The sequence below is a fragment of the Malus domestica genome, chromosome 05 (genome assembly GCF_042453785.1).
Source record: "Malus domestica chromosome 05, GDT2T_hap1".
In the NCBI taxonomy this organism is placed as follows: Eukaryota; Viridiplantae; Streptophyta; class Magnoliopsida; order Rosales; family Rosaceae; genus Malus; species Malus domestica.
Window position 1 is genome coordinate 10154868 of NC_091665.1, and position 25292 is coordinate 10180159.

At 41.5% G+C, this 25292-nt stretch overlaps 1 protein-coding gene across 1 annotated transcript; it reads right to left on the reverse strand.

The window, feature by feature from the left end:
- Nucleotides 1-19447: 19447 nt before the first annotated feature.
- On the reverse strand, nt 19448-20338 carry LOC103405269 (antimicrobial ginkbilobin-2-like protein). The gene has a single exon (XM_008344244.4). The coding sequence runs from the start codon at nt 20295-20297 to the stop codon at nt 19566-19568; it is 732 nt and encodes a 243-aa protein (XP_008342466.2). The 5' UTR covers nt 20298-20338; the 3' UTR covers nt 19448-19565.
- Between the last annotated feature and the right edge of the window lie 4954 nt (nt 20339-25292).

A 25292-nucleotide genomic window follows, 5' to 3' on the forward strand; every position in this document is an offset into this window, starting at 1 on the left:
CACGTGTCAACATCAGAAGCCAATCACAACACGACACGTGTTAATGTCAGAATGAAACTAGAAACTCTCTTCTATAAATAGAGATCATTCTCTCACAATATTACCTAATGTCATTTGTACTAAATCATTCACTAGTACTCACTAAAGGAGAGCTTGAACCTATGTACTTGTGTAAACCCTTCACAATTAATGAGTACTCCTTTACTCCGTGGACGTAGCCAATCTGGGTGAACCACGTACATCTTGTGTTTGCTTCCCTGTCCCTATCCATTTACATACTTATCCACACTACTGACCGGAGCAATCTAGCGAAGGTCACAAACTTAACACTTTTTGTTGTACCAAAGTCTTCACTGATTTTGTGCATCAACATTTGGCGCCGTCTATGGGAACGACAATTCCCACTCTCTTCAGCTTTGTCAAGCTGGTTTCCACCATTCATACACTCTCTTTTGACCAGGCATCCCTCTCCAACATGGGGAGCAAAGGAAGCCACAGCACACAGAATGACACCCCTCTTGCACTTAGTGTGAAGCAACGAAAGAATGAAGGAAAAAGGGTTGCTCTTCAAGCTAAAGTCGATGAGCTAGAAGCTCAAAACAACTAGATAGCAATGAAGAATGAGGTCCTCCAAGAGCAGTATGAGAAGCTTTTTGAGACGCTCCACGAAACTATGCGTACTCAAACACGCGAGCTTGTTGCCCCTGTGGATATCAACCATCATCTGGGTGCCCCCAACACGGAAGGTCACCTTCCTTCGACACGAGTATCCCTGATGAGGAGCGAGCTAATTATTAAAACATTGATCAACATGAGACTTCTCTCAACCCAGCTGCTTTGACCAGAAGCAGGAGAAGTGGAGGAAGACACCTCCTTGCAAAAGGGTTGGAAGGATCGAAAGCCGTTTATCGTGATTGCCGAGACTTCCTAAAGCAACGTCGAGGGAATCCTCTCCATATATGCTCGAAGATCAATGACCCAAGGGTTTCTGAAAGACTCAGTCCCCTTCCACAACCCAGGCCAGCTGCCAATCTAGGGAAGGAATGACATGTCCTAGAGGAACATGAAGGTACAGAGGACTCTGAGGTATTCTGACAGACTCGCCCTAGAAGTCAGTACGTCGAGTCCAAGGAAAAATCACATGCCCTTGCTCAAACTTTCCTACTTCAAAGAGGCGATGGAGACTTACAAAAGAAAGAAAATCCCAATGGTACATGACTCCATTCAAGACCCTCTTGTCCTACAACTCATTGAGGAAGTAAACAAGATAAAGGCCGAACGTCAAGTCGAGATACCTGACTGGAACCAACCCAGGCCTGGCCCTCTCACAAGGAGGATCCTTGACACTCATCTTCAAGCGAAGATAAAACAAAAGCTTGGTTTACAACTCTATACTGGAAATGAGGACCCAATTAAACACCTTAACCTCTTTGAGTCCACCATGGCATATTGGATGCACACCGACGAAGAGCGATGTCTTTTCTTCCCCTCAACCCTCTCTGGCGGAGCTCTAAACTGGTATTGCCGTCTTCCACCTAAGACAATAGACTCGTTTGACGAACTAAGGAAACTGTTTGTTCTCTCAACATATCTTTCAGATCGATAGCTTGCATTCTGCAGATGACTTGTACACTATTTCCCAGAAGCCAGACAAGTCATTACGAGAGCATGCTGGTCGTTTCAACACTTTAGTCAAGCAACAACACTTTAGTCAAGCAACAACACCTGCATGTACCCAAGGAAACCCTTTCTATACATGACCAAGTCATAAAGACCAGCCCAAACGAAGCCAACTTGGATCTTCATAGTGGCAACAGTCAACTCGACGATCCTCGAGATGACTCTTTCACCCAGCAAGCACAACACGCTAAAGAGTTGGAAAAGGTCTCTATCTCAAAAGATTATCCGGATCGCATGGTGAAGATTGGTACCACCTTGTTACCACCTATTCGGTTAACATTGATCTCTTTTTTGCAAAAGAACATTGAGGTCTTCGCCTGGTCATACGAGGACATGCCAGGCATCTCTCCCGATATAATCTGTCATCGCTTAAGTATTGACCCCAAGACCAAGCCAGTGAGACAGAAGTGAAGATCTTATGACACTGAACGATACGAGGCAATGAAGGTAGAAGTTGAAAAGCTCAAAGGCATAAGCTTCGTCCGCGAAGTCAATTATCCAGCGTAGGTAGCAAATGTTGTCCTTGTTAAGAAGAATCCGAGCAAGGAAAGTCTCCTGCTCCAAAAGGTCTTGTAGAGAATGTGTGTCGATTACACCGTCCTAAACAATGGATGCTCGAAGGATAACTTTCTTCTTCCTCTCATAGACAGACTTATAGACTCTACGGCAGGGTGTGAACTTCTGACCTTCATGGATGCTTACTCAAGATACAACCAAATCCTCACGAACCCTCCGGACCAAGAACACACATCCTTCACTACTGACAGAGGACTATATTGCTATAAAGTCATGCTCTTTGGCCTAAAGAATGCATGAGCGACTTATCAGAGACTGGTCAATTCAATGTTAACCGAACAGATTGGGAAGAGCATAAAGGTTTACGTTGATGATATGCTAGTCAAGAGCAAACATGCTGACCAACACATCACCAACCTATTTGAAACTTTCACCATTCTGAAAAGGTATCGAATAAGGTTGAACCCTAACAAATGTGCCTTCGGCGTAGGCTCTGGCAAATTCTTAGGCTTCATGATAAGCCAAAGAGGCATTGAGGCTAATCCCGAAAAGATCAAAGTAATATTCGACATGAAGGAACCAGTAACTTCAAAAGACATCCAGAGCCTTAATGGCAAGGTGGCAGCCTTAACTAGGTTCATCTCTAAGGCCACAGATAGATGTGCTCATTTCTTCAAAGCACTTAAGGGAAGTAAGAAGTACATTACATGGACTGATGAATGTGCTGAGGCATTCAAGAACCTCAAAGACTACATGAGTAAAGCCCATTTGCTCTCCAAACCTGAGGTTGGTGACACTCTCATTATCTATTTGTCGGTATCAGCTTCAGCAATAAGTTCCGTTCTCATTCAAAATGATGGTAATGTCGAACGACCTGTCTAATACGCTAGCAAGGCCTTACAAGATGCGAAGACACGATACTCCAACATTGAGAAATTGGCTCTAGCATTGGTCATGTCTGCTCGAAAACTTCGCCCTTACTTCCAAGACACTCCATCATTGTGCTTACCAATCATCCTCTTCGACAGATATTCCAAAGTCCTGACACTTCTGGGCGAATGATCAAATAGGCGATAGCATTGGGTGAGTTTAACATCTCTTACCAACCAAAGCCAGCTGAGAAGGGCCAAGCAGTGGCAGACTTCATTGCCGACTTCACATATCCTGTTGACATTGTTTCTACGCCTAAAAATGTGGTTTTATTACCCTCGGAAGCTCAGAAAATAAAACCAACAGCCCCAGCATGGAGTCTATATGTTGATGGCTCGTCCAACCAACAGGGTTGTGGAGCAGGACTAGTCCTTATGACCCCTGACAAAGTGGCGATGGAGTATGCTCTTCGTTTCAAATTCAAGGCGTCGAACAATGAGGTCGAATATGAAGCCTTCCTAGCAGGCTTACGTTTAGCCAAACACCTTGGGGTTAAATGAATTGATATCTTCAGTGACTCCCAATTGGTGGTTAACCAGGTCACCAACAACTTTGACGCTAAGGATAGCTCCATGGCAGTATATCTGGCACAAACACAATTGTTGCTCAAGCACTTCCACTACCAGATCACCCAAATTCCTTGAGCGGCAAACAGTCATGCAAATGCTTTGGCTCGCCTTGCCTCAGCGGTGGAAGACAAGATTGGGAGAAAAATTCAAGTCGAATTGTTGGCAGCACTAAGCATCATGGCTGCGGAAGTGTGCAACTTACAACAAGGAGATAGTTGGATTACCACGATTTATGGATTCCTTGCTCATGGCACCCTTCTAAATGACAAAGTCCAAGCTAAGTAGATTCGATACAAGGCTACCCGTTACTTGATCATTAATGACCAACTCTACAAGCGGGGTTTTAACCTACTATACCTAAGATGCCTTACGCCCGCAGAGGCGCTAACTGTCTTTCAGGAAATACATGAAGGAGTCTGCGGAGATCATGCTGGATCTCGATCCCTAGCACATAAGGCTTTTCGCCAAGGATATTTTTGGCCAACACTCCACTAAGATGCCATCAGAATATCCCGCTCATGTGATAAGTGTCAATGTTACGTAACTATTCCTCATTCTCCTCCCGAGCCGCTCACTCCTATGATCAGCCCTTGGCCCTTGGCCCAATGGGGACTTGATTTGATCGACCCAATGCCTGTAGGGAAGGGCAAGGTTCGTTGTGCAATCGTTGCAGTTGACTACTTCACAAAGTGGGCCGAAGTAGAACCTTTGGCAACCATTACTGAGGCAAAAATAGAAGACTTCGTATGGAACATCCTTTGCAGATTCGGCATTCCCAATGTGATAGTCACTGATAACGGGCGACAGTTCGACAACAATAAGTTCAGGATGTTCTACTCTAAGTTCAACATCAACTTATGTTTTGCCTCCCCAACTCATCCCCAGTCTAATGGACAAGTTGAAGCCATCAACAAAATAATCAAGCGAACTTTGAAAACCAGCTTAGACAAGGCTAAAGGTTGTTGGCCAGAATTTGTACCCTAAGTTCTTTGGTCATACCGTACTTCGCATCGGACATCAACAGGAGAAACCCCATTCTCACTTGCCTTTGGTACAGAGGCAGTTGTCCTAGTTGAGCTTGAGCAAGCAATGTTCCAAGTCCAGAACTATGTGCAAAGCGAAAATGACAAACAACTTACCCTCAACTTAGATCTAGTCGAGGAACACAGAAACCAGACTCACTTAAGGAATGTCGCCTACAAGCGGCGCATCTCCAACTACTATGACTCAAGGGTCAAACCTCGTTCTTTCAAAGTGGGGGACTGGGTATTGAAGAAAAGATTACTCTGCGACAGAGTCCCGAGTGAAGGAACACTTAGTTCAAACTGGGATGGACTGTTTGAAGTTGTTGGCATCAGTCGCCCTGGCTCCTACAAGCTTAGAAGCTCTGATGGCAAGATCTTTGTCCATCCATGGAATGCTGATCACTTGAAGTACTATTACAAGTAAACTCACATTGTACAAGTGTTAAGCTTCAACCGTTCAGCATCCTATGTAACAAAGACTATTTGGCATGAATTCAATAAAGAGGTGATTTAGACAACTCAATCCTAATCCTCTTACATTCCTAGCAATGAAACACTCGGGTTCAAAGCTTCAACATGAATGCTTCCAACATGAAATAAAGTCTAAGTATATGTCAGCAAGACTATACAAATAAACAAACAACTTCATAGTATATTCGTTCAATCATACATTCCAACACATTCATACATAATCCAACTGTGCTTTGAAAGGGTTCAACATATTTTGTGTCATTCGACACTTGCTACAATGTGCCTAGACACCTTGCCCTTATTCTCACCAACCAGGTGATGAAATGTACAACCCGTACTCTCCTTCATGCCACTAACCAGGTGATGAAATGTACAACCCGTACTCTAATATCATTTGGCAACTTGCCACTCATGCCACCAACCAGGTGAAGAAGGAACTCATTTTCATGCCACCAACCAGGTGATGAAATGTACAACCCGTACTCTCCTTCACGCCACCAACCAGGTGATGAAATGTACAACCTATACTCTAATATCATTTGACAACTTGCCACTCATGCCACCAACCAGGTGAAGAAATAACTCATCTTCATGCCACCTACCAAATGATGAAATGTATAACTCGTACTCTCCTTCATGCCACCAACCAGGTGATGAAATGTACAACCCGTACTTTAATATCATTTGGCAACTTGCCATTCATGCCACCAACCAGGTGATGAAATATACAACCCATACTCTCATTCATGTCACCAACCAGGTGATGAAATATACAATCCGTACTCTAATATCATTTGGCAACTTAGCACTCATGCCACCAACCAGGTGAAGAATGAACTCATCTTCATGCCACCAACCAAGTGATGAAATGTACAACCCGTACTGTCCTTCATGTCACCAACCAGGTGATGAAATATACAACCCGTACTCTAATATCATTTGGCAACTTGCCACTCATGCCACCAACCAGGTGAAGAAAGAACTCATCTTCATGCCACCAACCAGGGGAAGAAGGAACTCATCCTCGTGCCACCAACCAGGTGATCAAATGTGATGAAAGGTGATGAAGGAACTCACATTCATACCACCAACCAAGTGATGAAAGCAACTCACTATTCATTCCACCTACCAGAAGACGAGTGGTACAACTTGTACATGTGAACTCCTAACATTCACAAATAATCAAAAACCCTCAAGCTTGACAACTCAACTAGGGGAGCACTTATGCCCAACAAGAGTTATAGTCACCAACAAAGTCCTATTGCTAGCCAACAACAACTTCAGTGCATGGCATACGAAGATTAAGCTATTCAGCCCTTTTGCATATGCTTCAAACATTTCCCCTCTGTAACAATGCACACACTACAATTCTCAAAAGCTTCACACACTCTTGATCAAGACAATGTGAAGCAAAACTAATTTATGGTGCCAACAAGAGCTTCATCAATAGAGGGCAACCACAATTCTCAAAATCTTCACACACTCTTGATCAAGACAGTGTGAAGCAAAACCAATTTATAGTGCCAACAAGAGCTTCATCAATGGAGGGCAACCACAATTCTCAAAAGCTTCACACACTTTTGATCAAGACAGTGTGAAGCAAAACCAATTTATGGTGCCAACAAGAGCTTCATCAAAGGAGTTCAACCATAATTCTCAAAAGCTTCACACATTCTTGATCAAGACAGTGTGAAGCAAAACCAATTTATGATGCCAACAAGAGCTTCATCAAAAGAGTTTAACCACAATTCTCAAAAGCTTCACACACTCTTGATCAAGACAGCGTGAAGCAAAACCAATTTATGGTGCCAATAAGAGCTTCATCAATAGAGGGCAACCACAATTCTCAAAAGCTTCACACACTCTTGATCAAGACAGTGTGAAGCAAAACCAATTTATAGTGCCAACAAGAGCTTCATCAATGGAGGGCAACCACAATTCTCAAAAGCTTTACACATTCTTAATCAAGAGAGTATGAAGCAAAACCAATTTATGGTGCCAACAAGAACTTCATCAAAGGAGTTCAACCTCAATTCTCAAAAGCTTTACACACTCTTGATCAAGACAGTGTGAAGCAAAACCAATTTATGGTGTCAACAAGAGCTTCATCAATGGAGGGCAACTACAAATTCTCAAAAGCTTCACACTATCTTGATTAAGATAATGTGAAACAAATCAATTCAAGGTACCCAACAAAAGCTTCAACACAAAAGCTTCACCCATAAAAGCTTCAACACAAAAGCTTCATCAATGGAGGACAACTACAAATTCTCAAAAGCTTCACACTATCTTGATCAAGATAGTGTGAAGCAAAACCAATTCATGGTACCTAACAAAAGCTTCAACTCCAAAGCTTTACCTACAAAGCTTCAACTCCAAAGCTTCACCTACAAAAGCTTCAACACAAAAGCTTCACCTACAAAAGCTTCAACACAAAAGCTTCACCCACAAAAGCTTGACCTACAAAAGTTTGACCCACAAAAGCTTGACCTATAAAAGCTTGACCCACAAAAGCTTGACCCACAAATGCTTGACCTATAAAAGCTTGACCCACAAAAGCTTGACCAACAACAGCTTGACCCACCAAACTTCACCTACAAAAGCTTCACCTACAAAACTTTAACCCAAAAGCTTCACCTACAAAAGCTTCACTTTATCTTGATCAAGATAGTGTGGAGCAAAATCAATTCATGGTGCCCAACAAAGCTTGACCTACAAAAGCTTCACCCATAGAAGCTTGACCCATAAAAGCTTCACCTACAAAAGCTTGACCCACAAAAGCTTCACCTACAAAAGCTTGACCTACAAAAGCTTCACCCACAAAAGCTTCACCTACAAAACTTCAACACAAAAGCTTCACACTATCTTGATCAAGATAGTGTGAAGCAAAATCAATTCATGGTGCCCAACAAAGCTTCACCTACAAAGCTTCAACACCAAAGCTTCACCTACAAAGCTTTAATACATACATATATATATATATATATATATATATATAATTTAATTTTTGTTTTTTTCTTTCGGAAATTCGGAAATTTGAAAATTCGAAAATTTGAAAATTCAAAAATTCAAAAATTCAAAAAAAAAAAAAAATTGCCTAAGCCTCATCTTCTTTGGGCCTAACAACTTTCATAACAAATATATATGAAGAAGGAGTTTTGGGCTACCACTTAGAAAGGAAATGCCTCATTCGTCAACTCCATCGACCAGAAACTTGGGGGACTCCTACCATATGCTACTGCACCTTGATACTCGAAAGTCTCACGACCACTCAGTGACTTAGATTTTTCAAGTCTCCAAACGAGAAGTTTTCCTCACTTGGGAAATTAAGGGAGCACTACCTCAACCTACATGCTGCATTCACAAAGCTTCAACATAAGGAAAAATTCAAAGAACTTAGTGAAGAAGGCCTTGGTGTATTTAACACAATATGTTGAAATAAAGCAAAGCTTGTTTATTGATATCTTCGATAAGTTACAAATATATACATACACATGAATCAAAATAAACAAATAAGAGGGAGCCTTCACAAAGGTTGCTCATGAGAAGTCTCAGCAGTTGGCAGAGCACCAGAAAGAGTAGGCACCGGAGGGTGATCATTCGGAGCCTCAGTACTGGGCAGAACCCCAGAAGGAGGAGGCACCAAAGGTTGATTATTTGGAGCTTCATTACATGGTACAGCCCCAGAAGACGAAGGCAATAAATGCCTTTGGAACAAACCCACAAACCTCTGATGATCAAGCAAAATCTGACCATCAGATTCTTGCAACTGGTCAAGCTTCCTCTTCATGTTTGTAGCATAGTCATGTGCGAGCCTATGCAACTGTTTATTCTCATGCTTGAGCCCTTTGATCTCCTGTTTGAGACTTATCACTTCAGCCACCAATGATTTAACTTGGCGGGTTCGAGCAAGTAGGCGTTAGGCCATATTAGACACAGAACCTGCACACTGAACACTGTGAGCTAGAGAATCCTTAACAACCAACTTATCAGACCGTTTGGAAAGTAGTCTGTTATCTTTGGGAGTGAGAAGGTTCCTAGCCACCACCGCAGCTGTCATATCATTCTTCATCACAGAGTCCCCAATGGTAAGAGGACCAGTAGGGGATAAGAAGGATGGGCGCCATATGTTGTCTTGAGAAGGCATAGCTGCCTCTTCACCAAAGTTCAAGTCAAAATGACGGTCGGATGGGCCAGACATTCTTAGAAATGATGAAGGAGAAATGAGGTGCAATAAATCTCTGAAGTAAGGGGAAAATTCCCACAAGCAATAACTTTCTGAATGTACTTCTTGCACACAATTGGTGCCCTTATAAAAGAAAGGGCAACAGGGCCGTTGGTTCAAGAATCGAAGAGGCACCACTCTCCGGATTTCGAAAAGGCACCACTTTCCACATGCAACATCAGCTCATCGGGTACCACAGATAACCTTGCCAAAAATCTTTGATAAAGTTTAGACACGTAAATTTTGAAGGTCCAGCTACCCTACTATTACCCACAAGGGTAAAGGAACAGCATCACTGCTTGATAACTAGAAAGTCCCAATATGTGTCAACCTCTGTTCTCCGTGGCAAGCAAACTAGCAAAAATGCCCAACCTTTACTCATATTCGAGAAAACACTCCCAAGAAGATTGCTTGCTCAAAAATCGAAGAGGCACCACTCTTCGAATCTCGAGAGCCAGACTCCTAACAGGATTACTTTCTTAAAAATCGAAAAGACACTGCTCTCCGAATCTCAAGAGTCAGACTCCTAACAGGATTGCTTTTTCAAAAATTGAAGAGGCACCGTTCTCTGAATCTCACGAGTTAGATCTCCCACAGGATTGCTTGTTCGAAAACTGAAGAGGCACCACTTTCTGAACTTTGAGAGCCAGATTTCCTTGGATAAAGCTTGTCTGCAATCTTCACATGCAACATCAGCTTTCTAGATACCACAGACCACTTTTTCAAAGCACTCTGACAAAGTTAAAACATGTGAAGCTTGCAGCTCCCACTACATTGCTATGACCAAGAAAGGTAAAAGAATAGCATTATTACTTGCTCAAAAATCAAAGAGGCAACGCCCTCCGAATCTCGAGAGCCAGACTCCCAACTGGATTACTTTCTCAAAAATCGAAGAGGCACCGCTTTTCGAATCTCAAGAGCCAGACTCCCAACAGGATTGCTTTCTCAAAAATTGAAGAGGCATTGTTCTCCGAATCTCGAGAGCCAGATCCCCGACAGGACTGCTTGTTCGAAAACCAAAAGAGGTATCGCTCTCCGAACTTTAAGAATCAGATTTCCTTGGATAAAGCTTGTCTGCAATCTTCACACGCAACATCAACTTTCCAGATACCGCATACCATTTTTTCAAAGTGCTCTGACAAAGTTAAAACACGTGAAGCTTGCAGCTCCCACTACATTGCTACGACCAAGAAGGGTAAAAGAATAACATTACTACTTGTTATTAGGGAGACCTGCAAAAATGCTCCATGGACAGGCAAACCTGCAAAAATGCTTAACCCTTCCTCATATCTGAGAGGGCACTCCCAACGAAGCCTCTCGAAATACTCAACTTTCTTCCCCCCAATAATACCATACAAACTAGCCACAACAGAGCAAGAGTATCCCATATCATCAGGGTCAAAAGCAAGAGTATCCCATATCATGCTTTTGCCCTATCTTTTCCTTTGCCATTGTTCTTACCTGCAAGACAAGGAGAAAGAGAACAATCAGTCAGCACTTAGAATCAAGCTTCCAGTCAGAAACTGACTGCCTAGATTCCCTTGCCAGACTACTTACCTGGTATTGCTCTCGAGTACTCATTTTCAAAATCTTATGCTTCTAGAAAAGATATCACATCTGCCTAAGGAACAGATAGGGCAAGTGAGAAGGATACAAGGAAGCAGGTGGAGACAAGCGTAACATAACACATGCCAATTCATCCACTACTTCATCAACAACAAAAGTATCCCAAATCATCAAGGTCGAACGCACCCTTGATTTGATGGACTTGTTTTGACCCTCAAATTCTTGAGTCAGCCTTATACTTTGGAGGAAACCAGAAAACCCTCCAACCCAGTTCAAGAATAAGCCTGTGGAAAGTTACTTCTTCAAAAGCAAAAGTATCTCATATCATCTCTTCTTCATTTGCTTCTCCTTATCCTTGTTGCTATTTACAACACAAGGAGAAGGAGAACAATCAACCGGAAGCCGAAGTTGAACCTCCGATCCAGGTTGCTTGCTTGGAAGTCTGATTGCTTACCTTGTCTGTTACCTCTTTCGGTAAATCTCCTAGCTCGGCGACTTGGGGGACTCCTACTATAGGGTTTTGTAGCGCACTTGACCAAGCCCGAAACTACAAGTAAGCTTCAAGTGAAATTGATACATTACCTTGTGCATCTTCATCGGTTAAAGATACCACCCTTGGATGGAGGAAAAGTACTTCTAGAGAAGATGCCACATCTACATATGAGACAGATAAGGCAAGTGAAAATGATACCACATTTCGGTACTCAGAAGTTTCGTGATTACCTAATGGCTTAGATCTTGCAAGTCCCCAACTAAGGAGCTTCCCTCACTCGGGAACTTAGGGGAGCACTATTTGTACCATACTTGACCAATTCCGAAACTACTGAGCACCGATCAACGTTATACCATCAAGGACCCAGAAGAGTTTCCCTCCAACCAGGAGGCCAATCACAGCGCGACACGTGTCGACATCAGAAGCCAATCATAGCACGTGTCAACATCAGAAGCCAATCACAACACGACATGTGGCAATGTCAGAATGAAACTAGAAACTCTCTTCTATAAATAGAGATCATTCTCTCACAATATTGCCTAATGTCATTTGTACTAAATCATTCACTAGTACTCACTAAAGGAGAGCTTGAACCTATGTACTTGTGTAAACCCTTCACAATTAATGAGAACTCATCTACTCCGTGGACGTAGCCAATCTGGGTGAACCACGTACATCTTATGTTTGCTTCCCTGTCCCTATCCATTTACATACTTATCCATACTAGTGACCGGAGCAATCTAGCGAAGGTTACAAACTTAACACTTTCTGTTGTACCAAAGTCCTCACTGATTTTGTGCATCAACACAAACCTTGTTTATATTTTCATTTTCCAAGACTCCAATCTCTGTAAAATATAAGGAGAAGTGTCTGCTAGAAAACAAACCTTGCCTACCAAGGTTGTAATTATGCTCGAATCTCCTTTATTTGTACTTACATAAAGTAAATCTATTGTTTATACATCTTTCATTAGATCCTATGTCATTTTAACTACTTAGTTTTATACATGATTGATCCTGTCAACTAATAACTCTTGTTTCCTTGTTGTCAGCCTAAACTAATAACTAAGGAAATAACTTTGTTTGTACCATATTTAGGGCCTCCGTATTTAGACCTCGTATAAATACTCAGAGGACTCAAATGTAATTATGTAATAAATGAAAGGGAAAATATGTAATAAGTGAGGAGCCCTTATTCTATAAAAGGGACTCCTCACCCTCACAATCATCAAGCTCTCATCCTTACAAACAGATAGCTCTCTCAAACTCTCTCTTTCTCTGGGGGACTCCCCCTCACCCTTGTAACCCATACATAAAATTAAAGAGAAATACAATCAATATCAGTGTGGACGTAGCCTAAACATTGGGGTGAACCACGATACATCTTGTGTTCTTTACTTTTTTTGTAGATTCACGGTTGGATTTACGCTATTCCAAGACCCCTCCGATTTTGTTCATCAACAAACTTGAATGATCTTGATTTCCATCATATATGAACATATGGTATTATAAATAAAAAGTCTTTGATCTAAAGGCAAGAAAAAAACTTAATACAAACTTTGTTTGTACCATACTTGACCAATCCCGAAACTACTGAGCACCGGTCAACGTTATACCGTTAAGGACCCAGAAGAGTTTCCCTCTAACCAGGAGGCCAATCACAGCGTGACACGTGTCGACATCAGAAGCCAATCATAGCGCAACACATGTCAACATCAGAAGCCAATCACAACATGACACGTGTCAATGTCATAATGAAACTAGAAACTCTCTTCTATAAATAGAGATCATTCTCTCACAATATTTCCTAATGTCATTTGTACTAAATCATTCACTGGTACTCACGAATGAGAGCTTGAACCTATGTACTTGTGTAAACCCTTCACAATTAACAAGAACTCATCTACTCCGTGGACGTAGCCAATCTGGGTGATCCACATACATCTTGTGTTTGCTTCCCTGTCTCTATCCATTTACATACTTATCCACACTAGTGACCGGAGCAATCTAGCGAAGGTCACAAACTTAACACTTTTTGTTGTACCAAAGTCCTCACTGATTTTGTGCATCAACAAACTTAACTCATCTATGAACAATCTTGATAAACCAAGGATGACTTGTGGCGCAAGTAAACAATGAACTAAAACAACCAATAAAACAATCTGTTAAATAAAAAGAACAATGGCACACTCAAACTTATATTAGCTTTGATTGCGAGCCTCAAGGCCTAACAAAGGCCCCACAAAGGCATCATTCAAACTAATAACAAACTTATATTGTAGAAGATCAAGCAACAAACCTTGCCCGACGGGCAAGATAAGGGAAGTTATGCAAGGGACAAATCTAGCCCGAACACAAGATGCTGCCAAGCATTGACCTGCGAACGCGGCAACAAAAGCTCCTTCCCAGTTTCTCACAATCACCCCCACTCCACCACAATTTGGTTGTTTTGTTCAAACAAATTCACTGTACATTACCATCTGTTACGCAAAAGAAAATCACTATTACCATCCATATATACACTGTACATGCAAGATGCATCAAACATAAAATTTTGAGTTGCTACAATAGATCAGCTCAAGAATTCTGTAAAAAAAAATTATAATTTCATTAATTTGCAGAAAATGATTATACAAGAAACATAAAATTTTGAGTTGCTACTATAAATCAGCTCAAGAATTCTGTAAAAAAATTTATATTTCATAGAACAAGATGGCAAAATAATAAGACAAATGAGAGTCTGAGACAAGGGGTAAATAAGTTCGATTAATATATATTGAAAGTTTAGCAATTTGATGTATTCTATGTTAGAGTATTTTTAGTATTTTTTATATTAGGATTTTGTTGGTAGGATAAGAATGCTTTCTTGTTTGTTTAGGATTGGATCATTATAAACATGTCTTGTAACTCAGTTGAAAGGAATAAAGTCTGTAAGACGTAATCTTTTTTAGTTATGTATACTTTTTTGAAAATTATGTAGTGTTCTTATTTCTTTTCAGTCAATAAAATACGTTGAAATGAAGGAAAGCTTATTTATTGATATCCCCGATAAGCTACAAATATGTACATATACATGAGTCAAAATAAACACACAAGAGGGAGCCTTCACAAAGGTTGCTTAGGAGAAGTCTCAGCAGTCGGTAGAGCCCCAGAAAGAGAAGGCACCGGAGGGGGATCATTTGGAGCCTCAGTACTGGACAGAACCCTAGAAGGAGGAGGCATCAGAGGTTGATCATTTGGAGCTTCATTACGCGGTACAGCCCCAGAAGACGAAGGCAATAAATGCCTTTGGAACAAACCCACAAATCTCTGATGATCAAGTAAAACCTGACCATCAGTTTCCTTCATCTGGTCAAGCTTCCTCTTCATGTTTGTAGCATAGTCATGTGCGAGCCGGTGCAACTGTTTATTCTCATGCTTGAGCCCTCTAATCTCCTGTTTGAGACTCATCACTTCAGCCGCCAATGATTCAACTTGGCGGGTTCGAGCAAATAGGCGTTGTGCCATATTAGACACAGAACCTGCACACTGAACACTGAGAGCCAGCGAATCCTTAACAGCTAACTCATCAGACCGTTTGGAAAGTAGTCTGTTATCTTTGGGAGTGAGAAGGTTCCTGGCCACCACCGCAGCGGTCATATCATTCTTCATCACGGAATCCCCAACGGTAAGAGGACCAGTTGGGGAGACGAAGGATGGGCGCCATATGTTGTCTGGAGAAGGCGGGGCTGCCTCTTCAACAAGGTTCAAGTCAAAACGACGGTCGGAGGGGCCAGACATTTTCAAAGGTGTTGAAGAGAGAAGAGGTCAGACAAATCAAGATCTTAGAAGTGCAAGAATGAAGCTTCTACTAGTGGAGATTCAAGTGTGCTTTGGAACTTAATGCCAGCCCCTATAAAAATCTGCACTCGACGGAGCTTCAGAAATCAAAGAGGCGCCTGCTCAGAAATCGAAGAGGCGTTTGCTTTCTCAAAAGTTGGGCTGCTTAGAGATCACGAGGGTTGATCTCAGAAATCGAAGAGCCGTTTGCTTTCTCAAAAGTTGGGCTGCTCAAAGACCACGAAGGCCGATCTCAGAAATCGAAGAGGCGCTCGCTTTCTCAAAAGCTGGGCTCCCTAGAGACCACGAGGGCCGATCTCAGAAATCGAAGAGGCACCTACTTTTCCAGCCTTGTCAGCACCTATCACATGCACACTCAGCTTTGCGGAAATTATGGGCATTCTGTCAAAGACTTCTGGGGAAGTAGAAAACACATGAATCTTACTGTTCAATCACCCACTTCCCACACGCAACAATAGCTCATGGGTACCACATATAACTTTGCCAAAGTTCTCTGCCAAAGTTGAGCACGTGAAGCTTGCAGCTCCCACTACATCGCTCTGACCAAGAAGGGTAAAAGAATAGCAAAGAAACAGCACTAACAAAGTTTAGACCCATAAATTTTGAAGGTCTAGCTACCATATTATTACCCACAAGGGTAAAGGAACAGTACCACTGTTGGATAATTGGAAAGTCCATGTATGTCAACCTCTGTGCTTCGTGGCAAGGTAGACTAGCAAACATGCCCAACCTTTACTCACATTCGAGAAAACACTCCCAATAAGATTGCTTGCTCTAAAATCGAAGAGGTACCGTCCTCCGAATCTAAAGAGCCAGACTCCCAACATGACTACTTTCTTAAAAATCGAAGAGAGGGTAAAGGAACAGTACCATTGCTGGATAATTGGAAAGTCCCTGTGTGTCAACCTCTGTGCTTCGTGGCAAGGTAGACTAGCAAACATGCCCAACCTTTACTCACATTCGAGAAAACACTCCCAACAAGATTGCTTGCTCCAAAATCGAAGAGGCACCGCCCTCCGAATCTCGAGAGCCACTCTCCCAACATGATTACTTTCTCAAAAATCGAAGAGACACTGCTCCCCGAATCTCGAGAGCCAGACCCCCAGCATGATTGCTTTCTCAAAAATCGGTGAGGCACCGTTCTCCGAATCAATCGAAGAGGCGCTCGCTTTCTCAAAAGCTGGGCTGCTCAGAGACCACGAGGGCCGATCTCAGAAATCAAAGAGGCACCTACTTTTCTAGCCTTGTCAGCACCTGTCACACGCACACTCAGCTTTGCAGAAATTATGGGCATTCTGTCGAAGACTTCTGGTGAAGTAGAAAGCACATGAATCTTACTGTTCAATCACCCACTTCCCACACGCAACAATAACTCATGGGTACCACAGATCACTTTGCCAAAGTTCTCTGCCAAAGTTGAGCACGTGAAGCTTGCAGCTCCCACTACATCGCTCTGACCAAGAAAGGTAAAAGAATAGCAAAGAAACAGCACTAACAAAGTTTAGACACATAAATTTTGAAGGTCTAGCTACCATATTATTACCCACAAGGGTAAAGGAACAGTACCACTGCTGGATAATTGGAAAGTCCCTGTGTGTCAACCTCTGTGCTTCGTGGCAAGGTAGACTAGCAAACATGCCCAACCTTTACTCACATTCGAGAAAACAGTCCCCACAAGATTGCTTGCTCCAAAATCGAAGAGGCACCGTCCTCCGAATCTCGAGAGCCAGACTCCCAACATGACTACTTTCTCAAAATCGAAGATAGGGTAAAGGAACAGTACCATTGCTGGATAATTGGAAAGTCCCTATGTGTCAACCTTTGTGCTTCGTGGCAAGGTAGACTAGCAAACATGTCCAACCTTTACTCACATTCGAGACAACACTCCCAACAAGATTGCTTGCTCCAAAATCGAAGAGGCACCGCCCTCCGAATCTCGAGAGCCAGACTCCCAACATGATTACTTCCTCAAAAATCGAAGAGACACTGCTCTCCGAATCTCGAGAGTCAGACCCCCAACATGATTGCTTTCTCAAAAATCGAAGAGGCATCGTTCTCCGAATCTCGAGAGCCAGATACCACAGACCACTTTTTCAAAGTGCTCTGACAGAGTTAAAACATGTGAAACTGGCAGCTCCCACTACCGTGCTATGACCAAGCAGGGTAAAAGAATAGCATTACTACTTGTTGTTAGGGAGACTCCTATATATGTCGACCTCCATCCCCAACGGACAGGCAGACCTGCAAAAATGCTCAACCCTTCATCATATCTTAGAGGGCACTCCCAACAAAGCCTTTCGAAATATTCAGCTTTCTTTCCCCCCGATAATACCTCTGCAAACAAGCTATACTAGAGCAAGAATATCTCATATCATCAGGGTTAAAAGCAAGAGTATCCCATATCATGCTTTTTCCCTGTTTTTTCTTTTGGCCTTGTTTTTACCTGCAAGACAAGGAGAAAGAGAGCAATCAGTCAGCACTTGGAATCAAGCTTCCAGCCAGGAACTGACTGCCTGGAACCCCTTACCTGATTACTTACCTGGCATTGCTCTCGAGTACTCATCTTCAACATCTTATGTTTCCAGGGAAGATTCCGCATCTGCTTGAGGAACAGATAGGGCAAGTGCGAAGGATACAAGGAAGCATGTGGAGACAAGCGTAACAGCACACGTGCCGATACATCCATTACTCTGTCAAAAGCAAAAGTATCCCATATCAGCAGGGTGGAACGTACTCTAGATTTGATGGACTTGTTTTGACCCTCAAATTCTTCAGTCGGCCTTATACTCTGGAGGAAACCAGAAAACCCTCCAGCTCAGTTCAAGAATAAGCCTGTGGAAAGTTACTTCTTCAAAAGCAAAAGTATCTCATATCATCTCTTCTCATTTTTCTTCTATTTATCCTTCATGCTGCTGCAAGATGGGGAGAAGGTGAACAATCAGTCGGAGCTCTGATTGCTTACCTTGTCTGTCACCTCTTTCAGCAGACCCCCTAGCTCGGCGACTTGGGGGACTCCTACTACATGGTTTGTATCGCGCTTGACCAAGCCTGAAACTACAAGTAAGCTTCAAGTGAAATTGATACATTACCTTGTGCATCTCCACCAGTTAAAGATACCACCCCTGGATGGAGGAAGAGTACTTCCAGAGAAGATGCCACATCTACCTATGAGACAGATAAGGCAAGTCAAGACGACACCACACTCCGATACTTAGAAGTTTCGTGATTACGAGATCATTCTCCCACAATATTTCCTAATGTCATTTGTACTAAATCATTCACTCGTACTCACTAAAGGAGAGCTTGAACCTATGTACTTGTGTAAACCCTTCACAATTAATGAGAACTCTTCTATTCCGTGGACGTAGCCAATCTGGGTGAACCACGTACATCTTGTGTTTGCTTTCCTATCTCTATCCATTTATATACTTATCCACACCAATGACCGGAGCAATCTAGCGAAGATCACAAAAAGCGACCGTTTTCGTTACCTATGATCTATCTTGCAAGAGAACGGAGAATTAGATGGAGATCTCAACCATAGAATACGAGCTGGATGGAAAGAGTGCATCCGGCGTGTTGTGTGACCGTCGTAGGCCACTGAAGCTCAAGGGAAAATTTTATAGGACGGCAATAAGGCCAGCGATGTTGTATGGCAGAGAATGTTGGGTGGTGAAGCATCAACACGTACACAAAATGGGTGTAGCGGAGATGAGGATGCTTCGTGGGATGTGTGGGCACACGAGAAAGGATAAGATTGGGAATGAGGATATCCGAGGTACAGTAGGAGTAGCCGAAATTGTAGGAAAGATGAGAGAAAATCAGCTCTGGTGATTTGGACATGTGCAAAGAAGGCCGACTGACGCTCCGGTTCGAAGATGTGACTACGGGACAGAGGTTCAGGGCCGAAGGGGTAGAGGAAGACCTAGGAAAACTTTGGAAGAGACTCTAAGAAAAGACTTAGAGTACTTGGATCTAACGGAGGACATGACACAAAACCGAGCGCAATGGCGTTCTAGGATTCATATAGCCGACCCCACTTAGTGGGAAAAGGCTTTGTTGTTGTTGTTGTTGTTGTTGTTGTTGTTGTTGTTCTTTAATTTGTTTAACATTCCCCACATATTACATTTCAAAGAAAAAAAACATTCCCCATATCAGAACTTCATTTATTTGTAAGGTATTAATACATGAATAAGTTGATTACATTATAAAAATAAATAGAAAATACTTCATATTTATAACAATTATGATCTAAGTACCAACAATGGGATATAGTTCAAAACCAACATTGCAACTCCCACCAACAACACGACCACCTAGTTTTGCACCGCAACAGTTAGGCAGTTCACTTATTGCACCATCAAGACACTTCTTACAATTAACGCCAGAGAGGTCCCTTGTGCATTGAGCAATACCATACAACGTTGTGACTGTATCGAGTTGTAGCTCACCGGTAGCATAAAGCTTTGGATTAGCATCAGAAGCTTCATTAGATAACTCGCTTAACAACTCTTTAACTTTCTCATTGAATAGTGTTCCATTCTGATCTACTTCTCGGACGTTCGACATAGAGAACCTAGTCGCATAATCAATCTGTCCAAAGAAGCTCACATCCGAGTACTTTAAGAGGCAGTGATCGTACCAAATAACGGCTCCTTTGCTATAAGCACACCGTTGACGGAGCTCTTTACCGGCGTCAGCCACGCAAGTATTGCAGTTTTTTTCTGAGACATCACCACGGCATAGAGCCATGCCGTGGACTAGGTTTTGGCCATGGCCAGTCGAATCAAGGGCAAAGCCAGTAGGAGGAACTTTGGTGTATAAAAGATTGAAGAGTAAGTTTAAGTTAGCACCATAGGGACTATTGGCAGTGTAGTTTTCAGGGCTGAAACAAGAATGGGAAAGTGGGGAAGCACCAATGGCTGAATGGTGGTAAAGACATAGGACTAAGAGACACAGAGGGATTGATTTGGAGATGAACATGTTGGATTATGAGACTCAATCGCTGGGTTTTAATTGTTCCATCCAAGAACGCACTCCATATACATATATATAGAAAGTTTCTAAATTATACGCCGAGAGTTGAAAGTCTTACCAGCACAATATAATAAGCCTTGAAATTAATCACGTACTTATGGGACTCGTTCTTGAGAGAAAGCTTCCACAATTGATTGAAAGGCGCATTCAAGGTAGCACCAAGGAAAGAAAAACTAAATTAATGTCTAAAATATCACGTTTTCATGCATTCTACCAGGTGATCATTGGACGTCATATATTTCAGTGGAGGACTAGGTCACGTTGCACGCTACAGAAAAGGAAAATACATGGCTATATATATGATTCTAGACAAAGTTGATTTTATAATACTATTATTACATTTTGTTTACTTTGACCTGTCTACTTGTTAAATCATATTCAGTAAATAGAAAACTAGATTTAGTCCTTAAAAATGATTACTTTTAGATAAATACAGTGAGTAAGATTAAAAACTAATTTTAATCATTTGACTCGTGTCCAAATCATTTATAATCCACATCATATTTAATTTCTTAGATGTAACTTTACTATGTTTTGTCTTCCTATATTATCCCTAAATATTGCTATTAAAAGGTTTCTGTTGTGGCTTATTTTATCTGACAAGGGAGAGAGGGAGGCGTTGCAGTAGAGAGATATGTGTTTGTAGGGTTGTGTAGAGGATGTGTTATTCCCTCTATACAATGCCTTTATTTACAGTAATAAGGGAGAGAAGAATCATTCTCCTATAAGGAATACAAGTCCTGATAGGGAAGAATAATTATTATCAAATCTAATCTAGAATTTACGCAATCACATTTTAATACAATGTTTATAACACCCCCCTCAGTGTGTATATACTCAAGTAGATTCGGCATCTTGTGGAGTTGAGGAAGCCGACTCATCGGCACTGATTCTGAGAACACGCTAGTCTCAAACAAAAGAAGGAACTTGCATATGAAACTAAGTCTCACAAAAAACCCAATGGCTATGGAAAAACCCAAGTAGGGACAAAACCCATAGTTCAAGGAAAAGTGTGTGCGAAAATGCAAAGTCAAATTAAATGTCTACGGGACATCATCAAGGATATGATCAACCCAAGGTTGGTGCCTCATCAAAACCTCGTCAGGTAGCAAAAACCCAAAGGGAAAATTGCTCCTAGTCGTAGGGGAAAAGATGATAGTAAGATCAAGCCAGTATATTCCCCCTAAGTTTGACATAATTTCAAAGAGAACTAACAATGTTACAACTCAAAAAGTTTACGCATACCTATTCGTTGAACAAGCTTCTGAAACATCACTTTCAATAGTGATTTTGTGAAGAGGTCCACCAGGTTGTCTTGTGAACGAAATTGCGTGACTTCAATCTTCTGATGCTCTTGTTGTTGATGTGAGAAGAAGAACTTCGGCTCAATGTGTTTGGTGTTGTCTCCTTTGATGTAACCCTTCTTGAGTTGTTCGATGCATGTTGCGTTATCTTCGTAGAATGTTATGGGGACGTCAACAACGGGGTAAAGATCGCAAGAGCTTCAAATGTGGTCCACAACTGCTCCCAGCCAAAAGCATTCCCAAGTAGCTTCGTGTAAGGTGAGTATTTCAGCATGGTTAGATGAAGTGGCAACTAAAGTCTATTTAGTTGATCTCCACGATATTGCGGTGCCTCTAACGGTAAAGACGTAACTCGTTTAAGAGTATGCTTTGTGCGAGTCAAATAAGTAACCTGCATCGATATAACCAACAAGGCGAGAATCGACTCAAGAATGAAGAGGGGTTGTGGCATCACTTGAGGATCCATAGGGATAGAACAAGCCCAGATCCTTAGTACCCTTAAGGTAACAGAAGATGTCATTAACACCAATCTAGTATCTACGTGTCTTGCATTACTATATTTGGCCAAAAGATTAACAACAAATGACATGTCGTGTTTAATGCATTGAGTTAAGTACAATAAAACGCCTATAACACTTAGATAAGGAACTTTAGGTTCCAAAATCTCTTCTTCATCCTCCTTTGAACAGAAGGGATCTCATTTTGCATCTAGTGATTGTACGACCATAAGAGTGCTCGAAAGCTTCACTTTATCCTCGTTAAAGTGGTGCAACACCTTATAGGTGTAGTTCAATTGATGTACTAAGATTCCATCTGAACAGTGCTCTATCTCGAGACATAGACGATATCGAGTCTTTCCTAAATCTTTCATCTCAAATTTCGACTTCAGGTGAGTGGCAGTTTTCTTGAGCTCTTCAAGAGTTCCAATGAGATTCATGTCACTAACAAAAACTGCAACAGTCGCAAAATTGAAATGTGAATTCTGAATGAACACGCAAAGGCATAGTTCGTTGTTCACATATTCCTAACTAGTCAAATACTCACTCAGATAGTTATACCACATTATTCTAGAATGCTTCAAACCATATAGTGAACGACTCAGCCAAATTAAGAGTGTGTTCCAAGGTTTAGAACTATTTGATCCAGTCAAAGTAGGTCATTCGGGAACTTTCATATAAATTTTCATATCAAGATTTGCATAGAGATACGCAGTTACTATGTCCATAAGATGTATACTCAAATTTTCAAAAATTACCAAACTGATAAGGTAGTGAAAGTAATTACATCCATAACGGGAGAATAAGTTTCGTCATAGTTAATCTCGAGGCGTTGTGAAAATCTTTGTACAACAAGACGAGCTTTGTAATGCACAATTTCTTTCTTCTCATTACGCTTCCGAACGAAAACCCACTTGTAGCCCACAGGCTTCATATATGGAGGAGTAAGAGCTACAGTTCAAAACACCTTATGTTTCGCAAGCGAATTGAGTTTGACTTAGATTGCTTGATTCTAGTTTGACTAATCAGTTCTACGTCGACATTCATCGACAAAATGGGGTTTAATTCCATCACACAACATGATCTCAGTAGCTATTGCATATGCTAATGCATCGTCAATTATCATCTCATTTCTACACCAAATATCATCCAAACTAGTATGATAGACTGAAATTTCATGGTTCTCAGGAGGTGGATTCGTCTCTTCAATGACACTTCCGTAATCTAGTATTTCCTCATAAGTTGGATAGAATGAGTAGTCAATAGTCAGATTCACAGTAGGCTCAGTGACCTGTGCCATGGGATTCCTCTTTCAAGGATGTAAATCATTTGAACCAAGAAGTCTACCGCGTTTTTGTGTAGGGGAAAAGGATTGGCTAGTCGCTAATATACATGGATCAGCCAAATTGACATCCTAGACCTCTAGGAGGGAAGTCCGTCGTACATTTGGTACATCCATCTTTGCAGGCATATTTGCAGCTGGAATATTTGATCTTGTCATTCGTGCTAAATCTATGAAAGCATCTAGCATGCTCTGAAGATCTAATATGCGTTGCATTTTAGTTTTAGATTGAGTGGTGTGGGGATCTACATAAGATAAAGTGGGAGTCATCCACGATAATTCACGTCGTTCTTTAGGAATGGGGATGTTCTTATCTCCCCCTAACGATGGGAATACTGCCTTATAGAAGTGACAATTCGTGAAACGAACAGTAATACGATTGCCTGTCAAAGGTTTTAAGTAACGAGCAATTGAAGGAGAATCATATCCGACATAGATTCCCCCTTCGCTGAGGCCCTATTTTTGTACGTAAAGGTGGCCAAATTGGCATATAGACTGCAAAACCAAAAACCCATAAATGCGATATGCCAAGTTCTTACCTGGTAACCAACTGATGGGCGTTATATGATTGGATCGCAATAGGCCTCAAGAGGACCAACATGGTTTTGTGCAAAATTGCATGGCCCTAAGTAGTAATCGGGAGCTTGGTACATATGACCAATCATCGAGCAATCACTTGTAAGCGCTTAATGAATGCCCCTACCAGGCCGTTCTGGGTATGAACATGGGGTACATGATGTTCAACTTCAACCCAGCCGACATGCAATAGTCATCAAAAGTTTTAGATGTGAATTCTCCAACATTATCCAATCGAATAGATTTGATAGGATAATTAGGGTGTTGATCCCTAAGCTTGATAACTTGAAACACCAGTGTGGAGAAAGCATCGTATTGTGGACAATAAGCACATGTGTGACCAACGTGTGGAAGCATCAACCAATACCATCAAGTATTTAAATGGTCCATATGGAGGTTGAATTGGTCCATAAATCTCCCCTAAATCATTTGTAGAAAAGTAGGAGGATTCAAACGAATCTTGTCATAAGAAGGCTTAATGATAAGCTTTCCTATAGAGTAGGTTTGACATGCGATTCCCTAGATCAAACGTAAACTTCGAGTTAGTGGATGCCCATGTGAAGATTTGAAGATACGGCACATTGATGTTCGTTTAGGGTGCCCTAAACAATCATGCCAAAGAGAAATTTTGAGTATAGTCCATGAGGTAAGACCGGCCACATAGTGGCTCTCTATAAGGCGTATGGTTATAGTATACAAACCACTCGGGATTCGTCCATCTTCTTTAAAATACGTTTTTGGCCATATTCATAGAAAGTGATGCACAGAAATTCAACCTCGTCTTCTACATAGGTTTCAGCATGGTAGTTATTGTCAAATTATTGTCTCGAATATCTTTAATGCTCAACAATGTTCTTCCAGAACGTGGAGAATAAAGTGTCTCTTGAATGGTCAAAATAGTGTCATTGGACAACATTATACAGGCCTTTCTATATCTTTCGATTAGGTTGGATGAACTTGAGAGGGTTGTTAGAAGTGCATTCTTAAAATTAGTGAAATAGATGCGTTCACGTAAAACGGTGTACGTGGTTACATTATATGCCAGACAACTAACTTTCCCACTAGTTATACCTAGAGTAAAATTAAATGAACCAATCATATGCATAAAAGTTTGAAAACTTAAATCCATTCAATTAATTATTTTCGAGAAAAGTTTATGAACTTCAGGTTCATAGTACCTACAAACAAATGCATATATATACAAAAATATGCAACAAATATA